At 35.7% G+C, this 14,868-nt stretch overlaps 1 protein-coding gene across 1 annotated transcript in view; it reads right to left on the bottom strand.

Moving 5' to 3' along the window:
• The window catches only part of WDR19 (WD repeat domain 19), a 39,585-nt gene that overhangs the window by 6,029 nt on the left and 18,688 nt on the right, over window positions 1–14,868 (bottom strand). The window contains exons 21-32 of the mRNA XM_038134396.1: window positions 14,317–14,374; window positions 13,947–14,093; window positions 13,752–13,834; window positions 12,460–12,543; window positions 11,255–11,401; window positions 10,718–10,842; window positions 9,008–9,120; window positions 8,060–8,128; window positions 7,631–7,708; window positions 3,156–3,252; window positions 1,022–1,146; window positions 284–365 (exon numbers count right to left, since the gene is read on the bottom strand). Coding sequence (XP_037990324.1) covers window positions 284–365; window positions 1,022–1,146; window positions 3,156–3,252; window positions 7,631–7,708; window positions 8,060–8,128; window positions 9,008–9,120; window positions 10,718–10,842; window positions 11,255–11,401; window positions 12,460–12,543; window positions 13,752–13,834; window positions 13,947–14,093; window positions 14,317–14,374 — 1,208 coding nt within the window. The remainder of the gene's footprint in view (window positions 1–283; window positions 366–1,021; window positions 1,147–3,155; window positions 3,253–7,630; window positions 7,709–8,059; window positions 8,129–9,007; window positions 9,121–10,717; window positions 10,843–11,254; window positions 11,402–12,459; window positions 12,544–13,751; window positions 13,835–13,946; window positions 14,094–14,316; window positions 14,375–14,868) is intronic.

Genomic DNA, 14,868 nt, shown 5'->3' with positions numbered 1-14,868 from the left:
AAAATTTTGCGATGAAGTCCCAGAACCAGTCAGTTCACTACACACAGGCCTGAGACTGTGTGTGGTTGAGGCTGCTCAGCACTGCAGTAAAGTGAGGACAGATTAAAGTGCTGTTGAGGATCCCATCCTGGAGGCTGTGTATGGAAGAGCTGCCTGGAGGAGGATGCAGAGCACACTGTGCAGTTACACTGTTGTTGCCCACAGGGGGAGGATGAACCTTGCAGTGCAGTGCTGATTAATGAGCTGCCCTGCAGAGCACAGCTCCTCTGCTGTCAGCACTTACGTGATGGGAACTTGCTGATGTTGTTGGCTACACGTATAAGCATCCGTGCTCCCTTCATGTGATCTCCACGTTTCACGTGAATCTGGAACGCAGCAAACAAACCACATTTACTGCAGCCATGGGAGAGTAATTCCTGCAGCCTGCTCTTGGCATTCATTCATCCTGCTGGGAGCTGCATGCCAACAGCTCCTTCATGAAACAGCAGAGCTGGACTACAGAAGGGAGCAGAGACCTCAGCATGGCTCCTCCCTGGTCTTTCTGTCCTTCAGCCCACCACTTGCAGCTCTTGCCTCACTGCTGGTAGAGAGGGAGGCTGAAGCTGGCTGTAGGAATGGATATCCTGATGGGCATCCATGGGTTAGCAAACAGAAATCATTTGAGCCCCTGCTTAACTTCATTTACAGAAAAGCAGTGATCTACTTATGGATAATAATCTCAAATACAACAACAACAATAATAAATAGTTGTAGCATAGTACTTGTAAGCATGAATGCAAAAGAAAAACAGGAAGCCATATGTAATTTTCAATTATTCAGTATTTTAAAAAAGAATATGCTCCTCAAAGAGGCAGAAACAACTATGGATTGTCCTCCTGAAGCTTGCTGTTAGCATGCACTTGGATTCTGTGATACAGTCTATATGACAATATAACTTATGTACACAGAACATTCATTCATACAGTTCAATAAATCAGACACTGTGCAACTTACACATAAATTTAATTTCTCACTTCCTTACCTTCACTAAAATATAGCTATGTAGAATCATAAGGTTTGTAGCCATCTCAGAAGAAATTTTAATCTTCTGGGTCTTTAACTCTGAATACATACTGAAAAGAACATCATGTGCATTTCGATAGTTTCCTTAAGAAAAAAAAAAACAACAATTAACAGTAAATTTAATTTTTCATAACAATAACTTTACTAATGAAATATAGAGAAGCAGAAGTTATGCTGATCCTTTGTATAAAACCATTGCATGACAATTTCTTTGGAAAGCCACAAGCAGTTGCTTGTCACAGTATCCTAAACAATATCAGCCAGGAAGTTAAAAAAAACCCGAAAATTACACTAGGAGAAGTAATCTGAACAGTAGCAAAATATATATGATGGCAATTTAATATAATGAACTTTAAAAGTGGAAGATGTTTTTAGAGCATTTAAAGATTTTTGTTGTTGTTGTTGTTGTTCAATGTCAGATATTCAAAAGCCACTTTTTAAATGTTAATTTAGTATACTTTAACTTGATCATTTGCTTTGGCAACTCCTTGCCTCTGCAACCAAAACCAAAACCTGTCAAGGGATAGTTGTAATTTGAATATTACCTCACTAGGTTATACTGTTGCAAGGTTATGATGGAAGATTGTCCTGAAACCACGGGATTTCATTAAATTATCACTGCAGTGTTTTGCAATTAGTCTATTCTTAAATTGTTTTCTTCTTGTTTTGTTTTGGGGTTATTTTGCTGATTGTTTTGGGATTTTTTTCATTGTTAGAGGCTGAGAAAGTAATACTCTTTGCAGCTGGAGGCATTTAAAGGAAATTCTAGTCATTTCAGCAAACATTCTCCTTTGCCTCCTTGTATTTCTCTATCAGCAGATGTTCTCACTCTACAGAGCAATTTGTAATGTTTTGTTATACACTACAATTTAATCAAACTGTGGAATTTGTGTGAGACAACTAAATATCACTTCAGAATTAGTTGCTGGAAAACAACATTATCATTTTATATTCTATTACTGACTCTCAATATAATACAGTCTTAAAATCACGTGATTACATAAAAACAAATTCAAGAAAAACTGCACTTTTCTTTCTTAAAAAAAATACTAAGCAGTATGACTTAAATATTATTATTAGATGGATTTTTAAGGAAAGAACAAACTGTAGTGGTGTAAATTTCACAATCAAGCTCACAGAAATCTGCTGAAGGAAGAGGGCGCTGATGTAAAACTGCCTCTCCAGAAGAAACAGTTACTGCAAGACTGGTGCTTTTAATGAGACAAACACTGTGCTTCTTACTACACTCTTGCAGAACATATTTATACTACTAGGGAATATGAAATACACGATGGGATACTGCATTTTAGATACAAGTTTTCAGATTCAGAGATGCTAATAAATATTTAAACCTTTGAGCCTTTGCATTTCCTGCTTATATAATTAGCACAAATACATGATTCACTTCTATGATGGATTGGGAGATTTGCTTGCCAAGGATTTCAGAGGTTTTTCCACTCCTTAGCCCAATGCTGAGGAGCAGCCAAGGAGCAGCCCATAAATGTTAATTTGCCTGGGTTATTCCCGAGACTGCTATTTTTTCTTTATAGATTTTTCTTTTACATAATTGAAATGAAAAGCAAGCAGTGTTATGGTAGGGTTGTTGCCATGCCTACAGAGGAGCGTGAATAATGGAGGTGGCAGCTATTTTGCTTCTAGCCCTCTCTCATATTTTTTCTAACTTTAGCAACCTATTACAAAGGAAATGTCTGGTCCTTCAACAGAAATCAACTCCTCTGCCCATTTTCCACTGATAAAAGATCAGTACCAAGCCAGAAACTGAAGTATAAATGGCAATTCTATGACCTGTAATAGACAGAAAGGTAAAGTCACAGGTTGTCTTAATCACTATGTTTACTTGAATGTAATAAAGAACACAGATATTTTCCACAAGTTTCTTATTTTCCCCAATATTTAATACACAGGTGTGAGTCCACAGGTTTTCCCCAAGTCTACTTTCAAATTCAAAACTGAACATGAATATAATTAAAAACACCAGTACATCTCTTCTCCAAGTAGAATCCTACACAAATAACAGCATCCTAAGTAGGGTACCTAAGGAGATGCCATCACATCAGAGAAAACAGACTTGCCTGAGCACTGCTCCTCCCTGGCAATTATTATGGCAGTTCTGGCAGCCTCTCGGTGCTGCTTTAGGGCCATGTACAAGCGGAACAGGTACTTGGCATCCTGAAAGAAATCATACAAAAGCAATTAATACTAACCAAATTCATACTGCTGTATTCCCTTTCTTGACTTGCTCATCCCACCACCACATTCTCCAAAGAAAGCAGACAAGATTGCTTCATGAAGAGCTCTTTGTATGAACACAGTCCAGCTATGCCACAGTCACCTGCAGGGTTTGGCTGTTGCCCAGGCACAGAACACCCATGCCAAGGGCCCGAGGGAGTCCTGGCAGGTGCTGGCCAAGCCCTGGCAGGAGGGATGCAGAAAGCCACAGACCACTATGCACATGGAGAGCTGTACAGGGGGAAACCAAACAACTCCAGCTGTGTGGGCATTTACGGTGTCAGAAAAGAACCCAGGGACTCCCTTTAGAAGTCTTGCCAGAAATGCTTAAATTGCGTTATGGATCCAGATGCAAACATTGCTAAGCGTGGATGCAGATGACAAAATCTGGCCCCTAATGAATGTATTGCTCTGGGACCAGATGGTGACATCCAAGAGAGCTAAAAAATTGAAAATTAGGGGTCAACCAGCTAATAAGATGCAAAAAAATTTGTAATGTGCTATACCAGGTACTTTTGATCATTATATAACTCAAGAATGGCAAATGTAGCAAACAGTTCACTCAAAACCTGGTAATCTAACAGCAGGCAAATTAGTGAAATAATTTAAAAACAAAACTAAAAAACAAGATGGCAGTATTGTAGAAAACAAACATGAGTTCTATTTTTTAAGTGTACTCAAATGTCTAGAAGACTAGTAAAAAAAAAAACAAACCAATGAGAGAAAGAAGAATTGGTCTTTGATAATAAATCAGAGTTGGTTTGGTTTTGAGACAATTCGGATTGAGAAAATCCTCAATAGGTAATTCCTAAAAATACAAAATAAAATATAGGAATAGAAAAGAAAGACTAGAAAAAGTACATATAAAAATATTCTATTTATTGCTATTAAAGAAGTATAAAAAATAAAAAGCAAAATAAAATGACCTTGCTTATGTTGAAAAGGAAATATTAAGTGCAAAAAAAAAAGGGTGAGTGTCCCTATTTTATATCATTAGCAGTGACTTCTAAAATGGGGTCAATAAAAAGTAAAGCCTGTACATGATAATCTTATAACTGGTAAATTTGGATTAAATTGAGCTAAATATTGTATATAATGGTATGGTTCCAACTTAAATGTACAAATGAAAAAAAAAGAAAACACTGGCAACTTTATGGAGAGCTTAGCAAAAAAATCCAAACCAACCAATTTCTGCAATATTAGTAGTAAACCCAAACATTTAACATGTCTATTCTATGTTAAAATAGTATAAAAATTACTAAAACAATAATTGTATTAAACAATGTTGTATTATTTTCTGGAATACTGTGTGGGCTTTGTATGTAAGTCTCAGATACAGCAAAAAAAAAGCAGAAATTCAAGGGAACAGAAATATTAAAGATGTAAAGATATTTCCTTGTAGAGAAGATGACTGCTAAGATTAGATTGTACTTGAGAAGAGAAAAAAATCACAGAAATAAATGCAAGAGAGAAAGAATTTTCTTTGCAGTGCAGAGAAAGAAAAAAGAGAAGACAAAATCTTCTTTCCAACTTGAAATATAAGGAAAAACTTTAGGTGACCCAAAGTAATTATTGTTAAATTAATGATGGAGCAGAATTTTAAGTAACACATGATCAAAAGGTTGAACATCATAAGAACTGTAACTTAAAAATAATGAAATAGTTATCTGGATAATAAAATAACTGCAACTACTTATATTAACAGATATTATTTATCCACTGTAAACTGCCTTAAAAAGAAAAATTGCTATTCCCTTAGTGGGGTAAACCAAAAATCATTAAAAATAGTGGGTTATGACATAATTCTTCCCAACTTCTGACATCACCTAATGGCCACAGATGGCCATTCCATTGATGATGAGCAGAAAGCAGCACTACTTCCCCATCCAGGCTGCTTCTCCCCTTCCTCCTGCTGCAGCAGGAAAGGATCCTGTCCCAGCATGGACCAGTGGTTTTATATGGTATTTGCCATGTTCCTAATTATATTTGAATTAAATAGTATATTTTAAATACTTACCACCCCACCCCCCAAAAAAAAGAAAAAAAAGAAAAAATTCAAGAAACATTAGTCCCATGTTTTACTTTCATACTCCTACCTTTAAAATCAGTAAGTTAAAAAGCAGAAAATGAAGAAAAGAATTTTCTATTACAATAAATTTCCTAAGGTCTTCGGAAACTTTATTATTGCAACTGGATTTAATATCAGATATTCATAATTTTAGTTTAATTTTTCTTTTTAAATGCACTCAGAAAATATGCACACAGAAAACAGCAGAACCTTGCCAGTTAATGTTCCCTGAAGGAATGCACATGACAAATTAAGAATATATGCTGAAGTTAACGAACACAATGGTTAACATAATCAGACATCTAAGAAATAGTTTATAATTAGTCAGACAATAGTGTAGAACATTTTTGGTGAGCATAATAATTTTGATAATATGACACTTCATTAAAATGCCACACAATTGTTGGCTGTGAAAGATTTAAAGCAATCAGCCTGCTGTCAGTGCTGATCTGGTTTGAAGATCAATGCTTGAAATGATGAACAAGTTTCTGCTGCATGGCTACTATTAAATTCACTCTTACTTTCAGCTTTACAAAAATGCCACGACATAGAAGCTTCTATTTTCTAAAAACAATAATATCTTGCTTGATAAATTTAAGAACAGTCCCCATAGCATAATGAAGATAATGATTGCTTTTAAAGCAAATATATACGATTGGATAAAGTAAAATTTTGTTACTCACTGAGAGAGACTATGGTAGATTGGATTAAAGCATTCAGAAGAACAAGAGAGAGCTTTTAAATTAAGGAAAACAAAGCTCTACACTGATGTTCAAAACAATATTAAATATAGCAATAATGGCATTCAAAAAATTCCTAAATATTTTTGAAAATCTTTAGAACCTCTTCACTATGGAGATCATACTGTAGCTCACTTCCCTTACCCAGTCCTATGGACTTCTTTGAATGAGGCAGCTAGACTGCTGTTCTGAGAAAAGAGACTGGATGCAACAGTTTCTCTCCACCCAACTTCCAGCATAAATATGGAATTAGTATTGCTTACACTGCTACTGCATAGATTTTTCATCCAGTGCCCCCAACAGCTTAATTCCCTTTGGGCTCTTGCAGTTGAATTCTTTTTGTTTTGCCATGTTTTGCTTCTCTCTGAACTTTACTGAAGTTCGCATTTCATATTAAAGGTAAAGTAAGAGGTAAATAATAAAGAGACAGAGGTTTGGTTTGGTTCTCTTTTTTTACCTTTTACAAAAGCAAACTTTGCTTGGCCATCAAATGCTCAATGTCTCTAAAAGTCTAAAATCTCAAACCCTTAATCCATACAGAGAGGAAAGAGACAGAGTTTCCAACTTCCTAACAGAATTGTAAACCACAGCTGAAATATCAGGGGAGAAATCAACGTACTCCACTGAGCTCTGTCATCTCCATAATTACCAAACCTTATTGCCTTCAGCAAGGCACAATTTATCCTTCCATATATATCATATTGCACCTGACTGTATTTACCATGACTTTGTATGAGATCCTAAATTCCTTGACTGAGCAATTAGTTGCAGACTGCAACACCCTCACCTGAGGTCTGGCTTTCCCCACTCAGCTCACATTCCATGTCTGCTGTAGCAGGCAGTAAAACTTCAAGTGGTTCAGCCACTTAATTCCATGAACTCAAGCCCAAATACGACTGAATGTACAGCAAGCTCTATTATTATCAAGGCCATTCAGAAATCAAAAAGGAGCTGCTAATTTTTAAAATCTCTCTGCAACATTTTATGCCTTACACATGTTGAACACAAGAATGATCTATCATAGCCTGGTCAGCCTTGGGGTTTTGACCTGCAGTCTCCTACTTTGTCCCTTACTTTTTCCCACTGCAGAAGTCAGACCAACTCTGCTCCTGCAGGAAGAGATCAGTGCTGTAGCTTATCTTGAGACATACACATGTTGACTATCCAGCTGGGAAAGGCAATAGCCAGCTGGCAAACTGGCAACAACAAACAGGTAAGTTTTCTCTCTTACTCACATTATGAACATTAATTTGGACCTCCTCTGTCCAACTACCTGATTTCATAATGATGACTGAAGAAAAATTACTATATCTAAGATAGTTGCTTCCTTTCTTATATTTCTGAATCTGGAGTTACTGGGTGAATGACTCATGGAATGATCATACAAGTCTTGCCCCTTAATGACAGCTAAAGCACAGTCTGTGCCTACTAAGAATTTCAGGAGAAAGTAAGCTCAAAATATCTTGTAGCACAGAAATGTGACACAATAGCAGTGATAAAAATACAATACCTGGGGCATGCCATCCCCCTCTCCCACAAGATAGTCAATCAGTTGATTTGTTAGGGCTTCATCTTTTGCCCGTCCCACCTATTGAAAAAAGACACAAGAAATTATGATATGAAAGAAGAGAAAAATAACTTATAAGTAGCCTTTTGATAAAGCACTTAAACTAGATAGATTTAGAACATGATTTTTTTAGTTCTTTACATTCAAACCAGATGATTCTTTGGTTCATCAGCTTTGACATGCAGCAGTTTGTACTTATTTTCTAATGTGTTAAGATTTTTAGACATGTTTAGATATCTTCTTTACTGATACAGTTTTCCTTCCATTTATAATCTAACCAAACACACTCAGTGATGCTGTGAAAATATCATAGTACTGAAGGTAAAGTTCTTAAAAAGATGAAGAATGTTTTGTTTTAACAAAGTTACTTACTGTTTCAATTGCCATTTCCATAGCCAAGTTATCTTCTGTGCTTGGACATTGCAAGAAGTGCCTTAATGCCTAAAATGATACAGAAGAAAAGTTAAAATTGAGACACATGAAACTCGTTTTTTCTAATTTTTATCAGGTTCTCTCTCTCTGCATTTTGATAAGACAAGTGGCACACTGAATGCTTATCTCAGCAAGAGAGGTAGCAGCTGCTCTTACAGATACTCATGCAAGAAACAACTGAGACCACCAAATTCTGGTGTACACCTCCACTAACTGTGAAAGATGTTCACAGCAATACGGTGAGAACAAATTAATGATAAATGTAATTAATGTCACAATGTGATTAATGTCACAATGTTTTTAATGTTATGGAGCCCCCCATTCCCCAGTTGAAGGAGCTGTCATCTACAATGGCCATAGTTTGCAAAAATCAGTCATTTTTTTGGTATGTGTTCAGTACGCAAAAGTCAAACATTTAACAAGCAGCAGTTCACAGACTTGTAACTGACCAAAAGTGTGTCACTCAACATACTTCAATTAACATATTTTCTCTTTTTAAAAGAAGCTTTCAGTTAGGGTATGCTACAGCAACTAAATGAATTAGTTGCTCTGCAACCAAGGCTCCACTGGTCAAGCCAATGAAATGTAAATAAATTACTGCTGCAGATCATGATATTCAGAGATTCATTGACAATAGTCTATCACCAATTCACCTCAAGCTTCTACTGCTATGAAAAACCTATGTGCCTGGCAATGCATCATTAATGGAACACAGCCTAATTAATTGTAAATATAAATTGTTTGCTTACCTTTTTGACCCTTTTAAAAAAATATCAGTATGTCATCGGTTAAGGCATCTAAAGTCTAATATGAACTTTCCTGAAGACTGTAGTTTGAACAGTTTCTATAAGCATTTAACTTTCACTGGCTTATCCTTTAGGTACTGACCCGTCCATATTGACCACACAGCAAGAAAAATTTCCCCGCCTGAAAATGTTTCTTTTCTGCTTCGAAATAGAGTGCAATGCTCTGATAATCCTCATTGGTAGCACTTTCAGAACCTGCAACAGACAGATCTGAGTGATAGCAGGGTATTCTTATTAAATAACATAAAGACCCAACTGAATAAACATATTCCTATTATACTTTGTTTTTCTACTGACATTCAAAGAAAACCAAAGCCAGACAGACTCAAATTATGTCGTACACATGTTTTTACTATTTACTATTTAATCAGACTAAATGTCAGACTAATAATTGTTTCCACAGGTCTTACACCATAATGAGATTTCTGTTTTTCACGGAATCATAGACTATAATAATTTGGGTTTGATGGGATCTTAAATATCATCTAGTTCCAAGCCCCCTGCCATGGGCAGGGACACCTTTCACTAAACCATCTTGCTCGGAGTTCCATCCAACCTGGCCTTGGAACCCTTCCAGGGATGGGACATCCAAAACTTTTTGGGCAACCTTTTCCAGTGCCTCACCATTCTCACAGTAAATGAAGTTTTTCTAATATCTAATCTAAATCTACTCTCCTTTAGCTTGAAACCATGCCCCTTCATCCTGTCACTACATTCTCTTCTAAAAAAGCATAATGAAATGGCATTGCTATGATCTGATAAAGAATTTTTTCCATCATGTCCAGGCAACAATAAAGCAGGGCAAGTGATGATGAGATTATCACCTGAATTGCTTTCACAGTTTCAGAATATGGAAGCACACTTGTAGAAAGCAAGGCTAGCAGGGACAAGACAACCATGTGGTGGCAGGGAGTACTACTTAAGTCTTCTAACTAAGACTCCATTCTGCTGTACACATGTAAAACAAAGACAGCCACTACTCCAAAGATAGTTTTAAATTCCTTTTCTACCCACTTAGATTACAGTTTGAGACATCCTATTTTGGATAGAAGAAAGAAAGCATAAGAAACTGTAAAACAATTGGCCACCTTGACAATCATCTGTAACCATACATCTCCAAGCTAACTTTTGCCAAGCTTTTATAACCTTCACAAGAAGAAATCAACATCTAAATAAAGAGATTAATTGAAAAGACGAGAATTTGGGAGATACATATGTGGAGCTGATAGGGAACTCTTCAAAGGTGCCTCACACAAACAGAAACTATAAAATTTGGTGCAAATTGACAAGGTGGACTCGGACTGGCTTGATGGCCTTAAGTCAGCTTCTCAGTAAGGTCTCCTTTCCATTTCTCACTGAGACAAGAGGAGGCCACAAAGGGTATTAAAGAGTAGAAAAGGAAAAAAAGTGACATGAAAGAAAAGAGCTGGAACCAAGAGAAAAGGAAAAGGGAAAAAAAATCAAGATTTGTACCACTGAAATGCTCCATTTTGTATCAAGGTCAAAGAAAGGGATTCCTCAATGGGCACAAAAAATAGTCTAAATGTCTTATCTCTATGGATAAACAAAAAAACCCTGTAGGACAGGTATGATTTGAAAACCAAGGAGATAGCAAAGCTGAAAGCAAAGTCTGGTTTATAGGCCTGAAGTACACATTACCAAATCTGGGCACGATGACTGGAAATGGGAAACAAAACTAAACACTCGTTGTCTTCTGATTTCAAATTGGTTAAAATTAACTAAAGGAACAGCAAAACATAATGCAAGCAAACTATGAGTCTGGAATACTCACTGATGATATCAGCATAAATCTCCATCTTGTTGTGCTGTTGAGCTAATGTGAAAGCTTCATTATTACACTTGGACATAACCAGGAACTGGATGGCAGAACCATAGTCACCAAGCTGCAGAAAGAATCTAATCACAATGACAAATTAACACCTTAGCACTAATCAGCTTAATGAATACACCAAATGTTTTAGGAATATAGTACATAACATACATACAAATATGACACACTTCTAAATAATTTTGTATCTTGATTGTTTTAGCTAGGTTCCTAAAATTAACTTAGAATAAATAATACAGAATGGCAATTTTTTATTATTGTCTAAACTTCAGGTTAATATAATTTCACTCAGAAAGTCAACAAGAAGAAAAAAAAAATCAGTACCTATTTAGTTGTCCAAATCTTAGAGAACTCAAATCAATTAACTGAATTACACAGTCACTAGTCAAGTACCAACAACCAGAGTCTAATATGTTAGCAAGCCTCATAAATTCCCAATAGATATATATTTCTTTTTAATGTGCATAACATGATTGTTACCTGGCCACCATCTTTGCTCCTTCAAGAGATTGTGTTTCTCTCACAATATTAACAGCCTTTTCAGGATTATTTAGGTGATCCAAACATAGTCGAATTACACTATCCCATTGCTTTGCATGTTCATAAGCTAGCATGGCTTCTGTGTACCTGCAAAATAAGGGCTCCACATCAGTTGTTTTAACTTTGTAAATTACTCTTTATAATATGGTGTGAAGGAAACACAAAATATTTTATATCTGTGAGATTACTTTGTGGCAACTTCCTTTCAGTCTGCATGTAATCACCTTGCTCTGCATTTACTGTGTTGTTTTTGGTTTCTATTTCATTTTCTCTTAGGAGAATAAAAAGCAGAGGCAACAGAAAAACATCTACCAGAATACTATTTTTGACCTACTCTGCCAGCATTTCTTTTGCTATATATTAAAACCAGTTCATCTCTTCCATATGAAATCCCTAAAGAGCAAGAGAACAATAAAAACCAAATGTGACAGCTAGGTGTACAATTTTAAAAATAAGACCTATTTTCTGTTCTGCAGACAAGATCAAGAAATTTCTCATTCTTTCACTATGCAATTGACAGAAACAGTATTTTCTAGTCCCATTAATGCAAACATTGAACTCTGGTGCTGTTTCATATTTTAAAGTATCATTATTCCGAAGCAGTTTACTTACAGTAAAGACTAGGAGGAACTATTCTGTGATTAAATATATGCTATCTGGGGCTTTCACTTCAGCTAATAACTTTGCATTATTATTATGCAAGTGCAGCCATTAAGATGTACCAATAATCTGATTCTAAAATGAAAAAAATTCTTTCATGATTATTCTCCCTTTGAGTGACCTCTAAAATCACAGCTAAGGAGTTGTTAGAAACAAACTGAACTTGAATACTCTGCTAAGTAGAATGACGTTCAGTTCTTAAAAACCTTTGATGATTTTTGTTGGAAAGATATTAATGGTTAGACAGGAAAACAATTAATTAGAAACACATCTTTGATACCAGGTGAATGTCCTTAGATTATGTTTCAAATCTTCAATACACTAAGTGTAAACTTAAGCTTACATATTTTAGAATCCATTTTCACAAGACTATTTTATGCAAGTTTCAGTATGTGTTTTAATTTATTTTACAAAAACACTAATGTATAACAATAACAACAATAGCAATAACGTGTTTTATATTAAAAAAGAGCATTCAAAAGTACCTGCCATCTGCTTCCTTGGCCTTGGCATATTGCAGGTGAATCTTTGGAGAAGAAACCTGAGGAAGAAGTTCGCCAACCTTTGCCCTAGAAAGATAATAGCTATTTAATAAATACAGTTGCTTCCAAAATTTCTCTGGTAAAACTGGCATATTTATATCAACACTGAAAAGGAGTCTGATGGAAGAAAATGAACATAATGGATAAGCTTTGAAGTAACTTTAATATTTTCAAAAAGTTGCACTTTGTAAGAAGTGAAAATTACAGATTGCTTTATGAGCATACAGGCTTGAAGACAGTGTCTTCTCTTTTTTGAAGTCTTATGTGTACAAGCATAAGAAGTGCCAGACCAACAATTTTTACCTCAGGTGTTCTTGGATAGACCAACAGAAGAAACACAGCATTAAAACTGTAACCTGAAAGATCTATAAAAACCAGCAAACGAAGCAGTTGGCCTTTCAGGAAAAGGGATGTGAGAGACTCAACAGAAGCTGACCTTAAACCTCACCTCTCTGACTAAAGATGGGCATTCTTCAAACTGAACCCCCCTCTGCAAGAGTAAAAAAAGCTTGTACCTCCCACTTCCCAAATCAACATGATCATTAGATGCAAGCCACTCCCCTTAACCAAGTGCTCTCCTGGCTCATTTTGATACCACTCACAATTCTTTGATGGAATAAAATTTTCGTTTCTCAAATAAATGCCCATAATACTCCAACCTAATCTTTAGAGCACTCATATGAAAGAGGTCTTACTGAACTGTCTGATTGGTTACTAATGTGAGGAGTCCATAAAATGTAATTAGGCCAGAACTGATTCCTTAAATTTCTCAGAAAATTGGACTTTTCCAATGGAGACTTCACAATAATCAAATTAACTAAAAAAAGAAAATTATGATACTGGCTACTCTTGAATAATTTCCAACTGTCCAAATACTCAGTCTCAGCTATGCATGTTATAAAACTAAGAAATATAATTAATTAAACAGTAACTACACAGATATAATTACTATATTCAGTGTGGATATGTGCATGTGCACACACCCACAAAGGACTTGAAACTGCAGAAAATTTTAAATATAACACACAAAAAAGGAAAAAAAAATTCCCATTTACAGTAACACTATATTAAAACAACATAAATTTCTGAGATAATCTTTAAGCCTGAATTTGGGACAATAAAATCAATGAAACATAGTTACTGAAGCATTTGTGCTCTTCAGAGAATCAATCTTTCCCAAAGAGTACCCAAGAAAATCCTCTGAAATATAACATTGCCCTGAAACCTGTACTTACCAGTTTTTACACCGGATGTATACTGATGCTGCTTTGTCATAATATTGTCCCTTTTCATACAGCTGAGCAGCTTCTGAAAATTGCTACAATATTGGAAAACATTAAAATATTATTTCTAAATGAAGACCATAAATAAATTACTAACCTAGTGAAATCACATATTCAGCCTTAACTCATATTAACTCTCTTGAGTACCTTCATGTTCTCCAGAATAGCTCCACAGTCTCTTTTTAGTAACCTGCTGGGATGTTTAATGGCCTGGTTCACCCCTCGACGGACATCTCCCATTCGAATGGACATTTGAGCCACTCCAGCAAGGCAAACTTCATCGTGTTCCTGGTACTGGCAATCAAATGGAAAGCAGTAACTATAGATTACACATCAGAAACACCAGGTCACAAAAGTGACAGTAATCAAGCATTAAAACAAACTAACAAAATATTACAGATTTAATAACATTTAATTTAGAGCTGAACTTAAAATCTGGAATTCAAATGATTCTAAAACATGGCAACTTAATGTATATTGTGACAGCACAATGCTATCATTGCTAAAAAGGAATTACCTTGTTGTTTCCAGTGATTCCCTTCTCATAATGTGCCAGAGCATTAACATAATCACCCCTAAAAGAAAACTGGAAGTTATACAGACAAATATTTTTTATAGGAAGAGATGTTTGCCTTCCTACCACTTTATGCATACATTATGCATGTATCTGTCTTGATGTAGACATAATGACTGCATAGAAGGGTGTGAGGTATGCGAGAGGTGGACAGTTACACAGAATGTCATGGCACTTCCTATGGATCTAATCAAGCTCTTAGTCAAAGAGGCAATTCCATCTCTCAATTCTGTTGGACAGAGACCAATAAACCTCCCTTGAAAGGCAGAAAATAGAAATCCCTAGAAATATCTCTAGAAATAATCTAGTTGCAAAATATACCTCAGTGGTCTCAGCTCTATTCCAGATTTTTCTGGAAGACAAATGAAGCTAATCTTTGAAATTACTTAGAATTTTTGCAACACAAAAACAAAGGCAATTTTTTTTCCTGGAGTATATACAGAACTCAAGTTCCATATGGTTGCACTGCTTCAACTGTGTCCATTCCTTCCTTTC

Source organism: Motacilla alba, chromosome 4, assembly GCF_015832195.1.
Source record: "Motacilla alba alba isolate MOTALB_02 chromosome 4, Motacilla_alba_V1.0_pri, whole genome shotgun sequence".
In the NCBI taxonomy this organism is placed as follows: domain Eukaryota; kingdom Metazoa; phylum Chordata; class Aves; order Passeriformes; family Motacillidae; genus Motacilla; species Motacilla alba.
The sequence above is the reverse complement of the archived record's forward strand: the minus strand, read 5'-3'. Positions and strand labels throughout refer to the sequence as shown.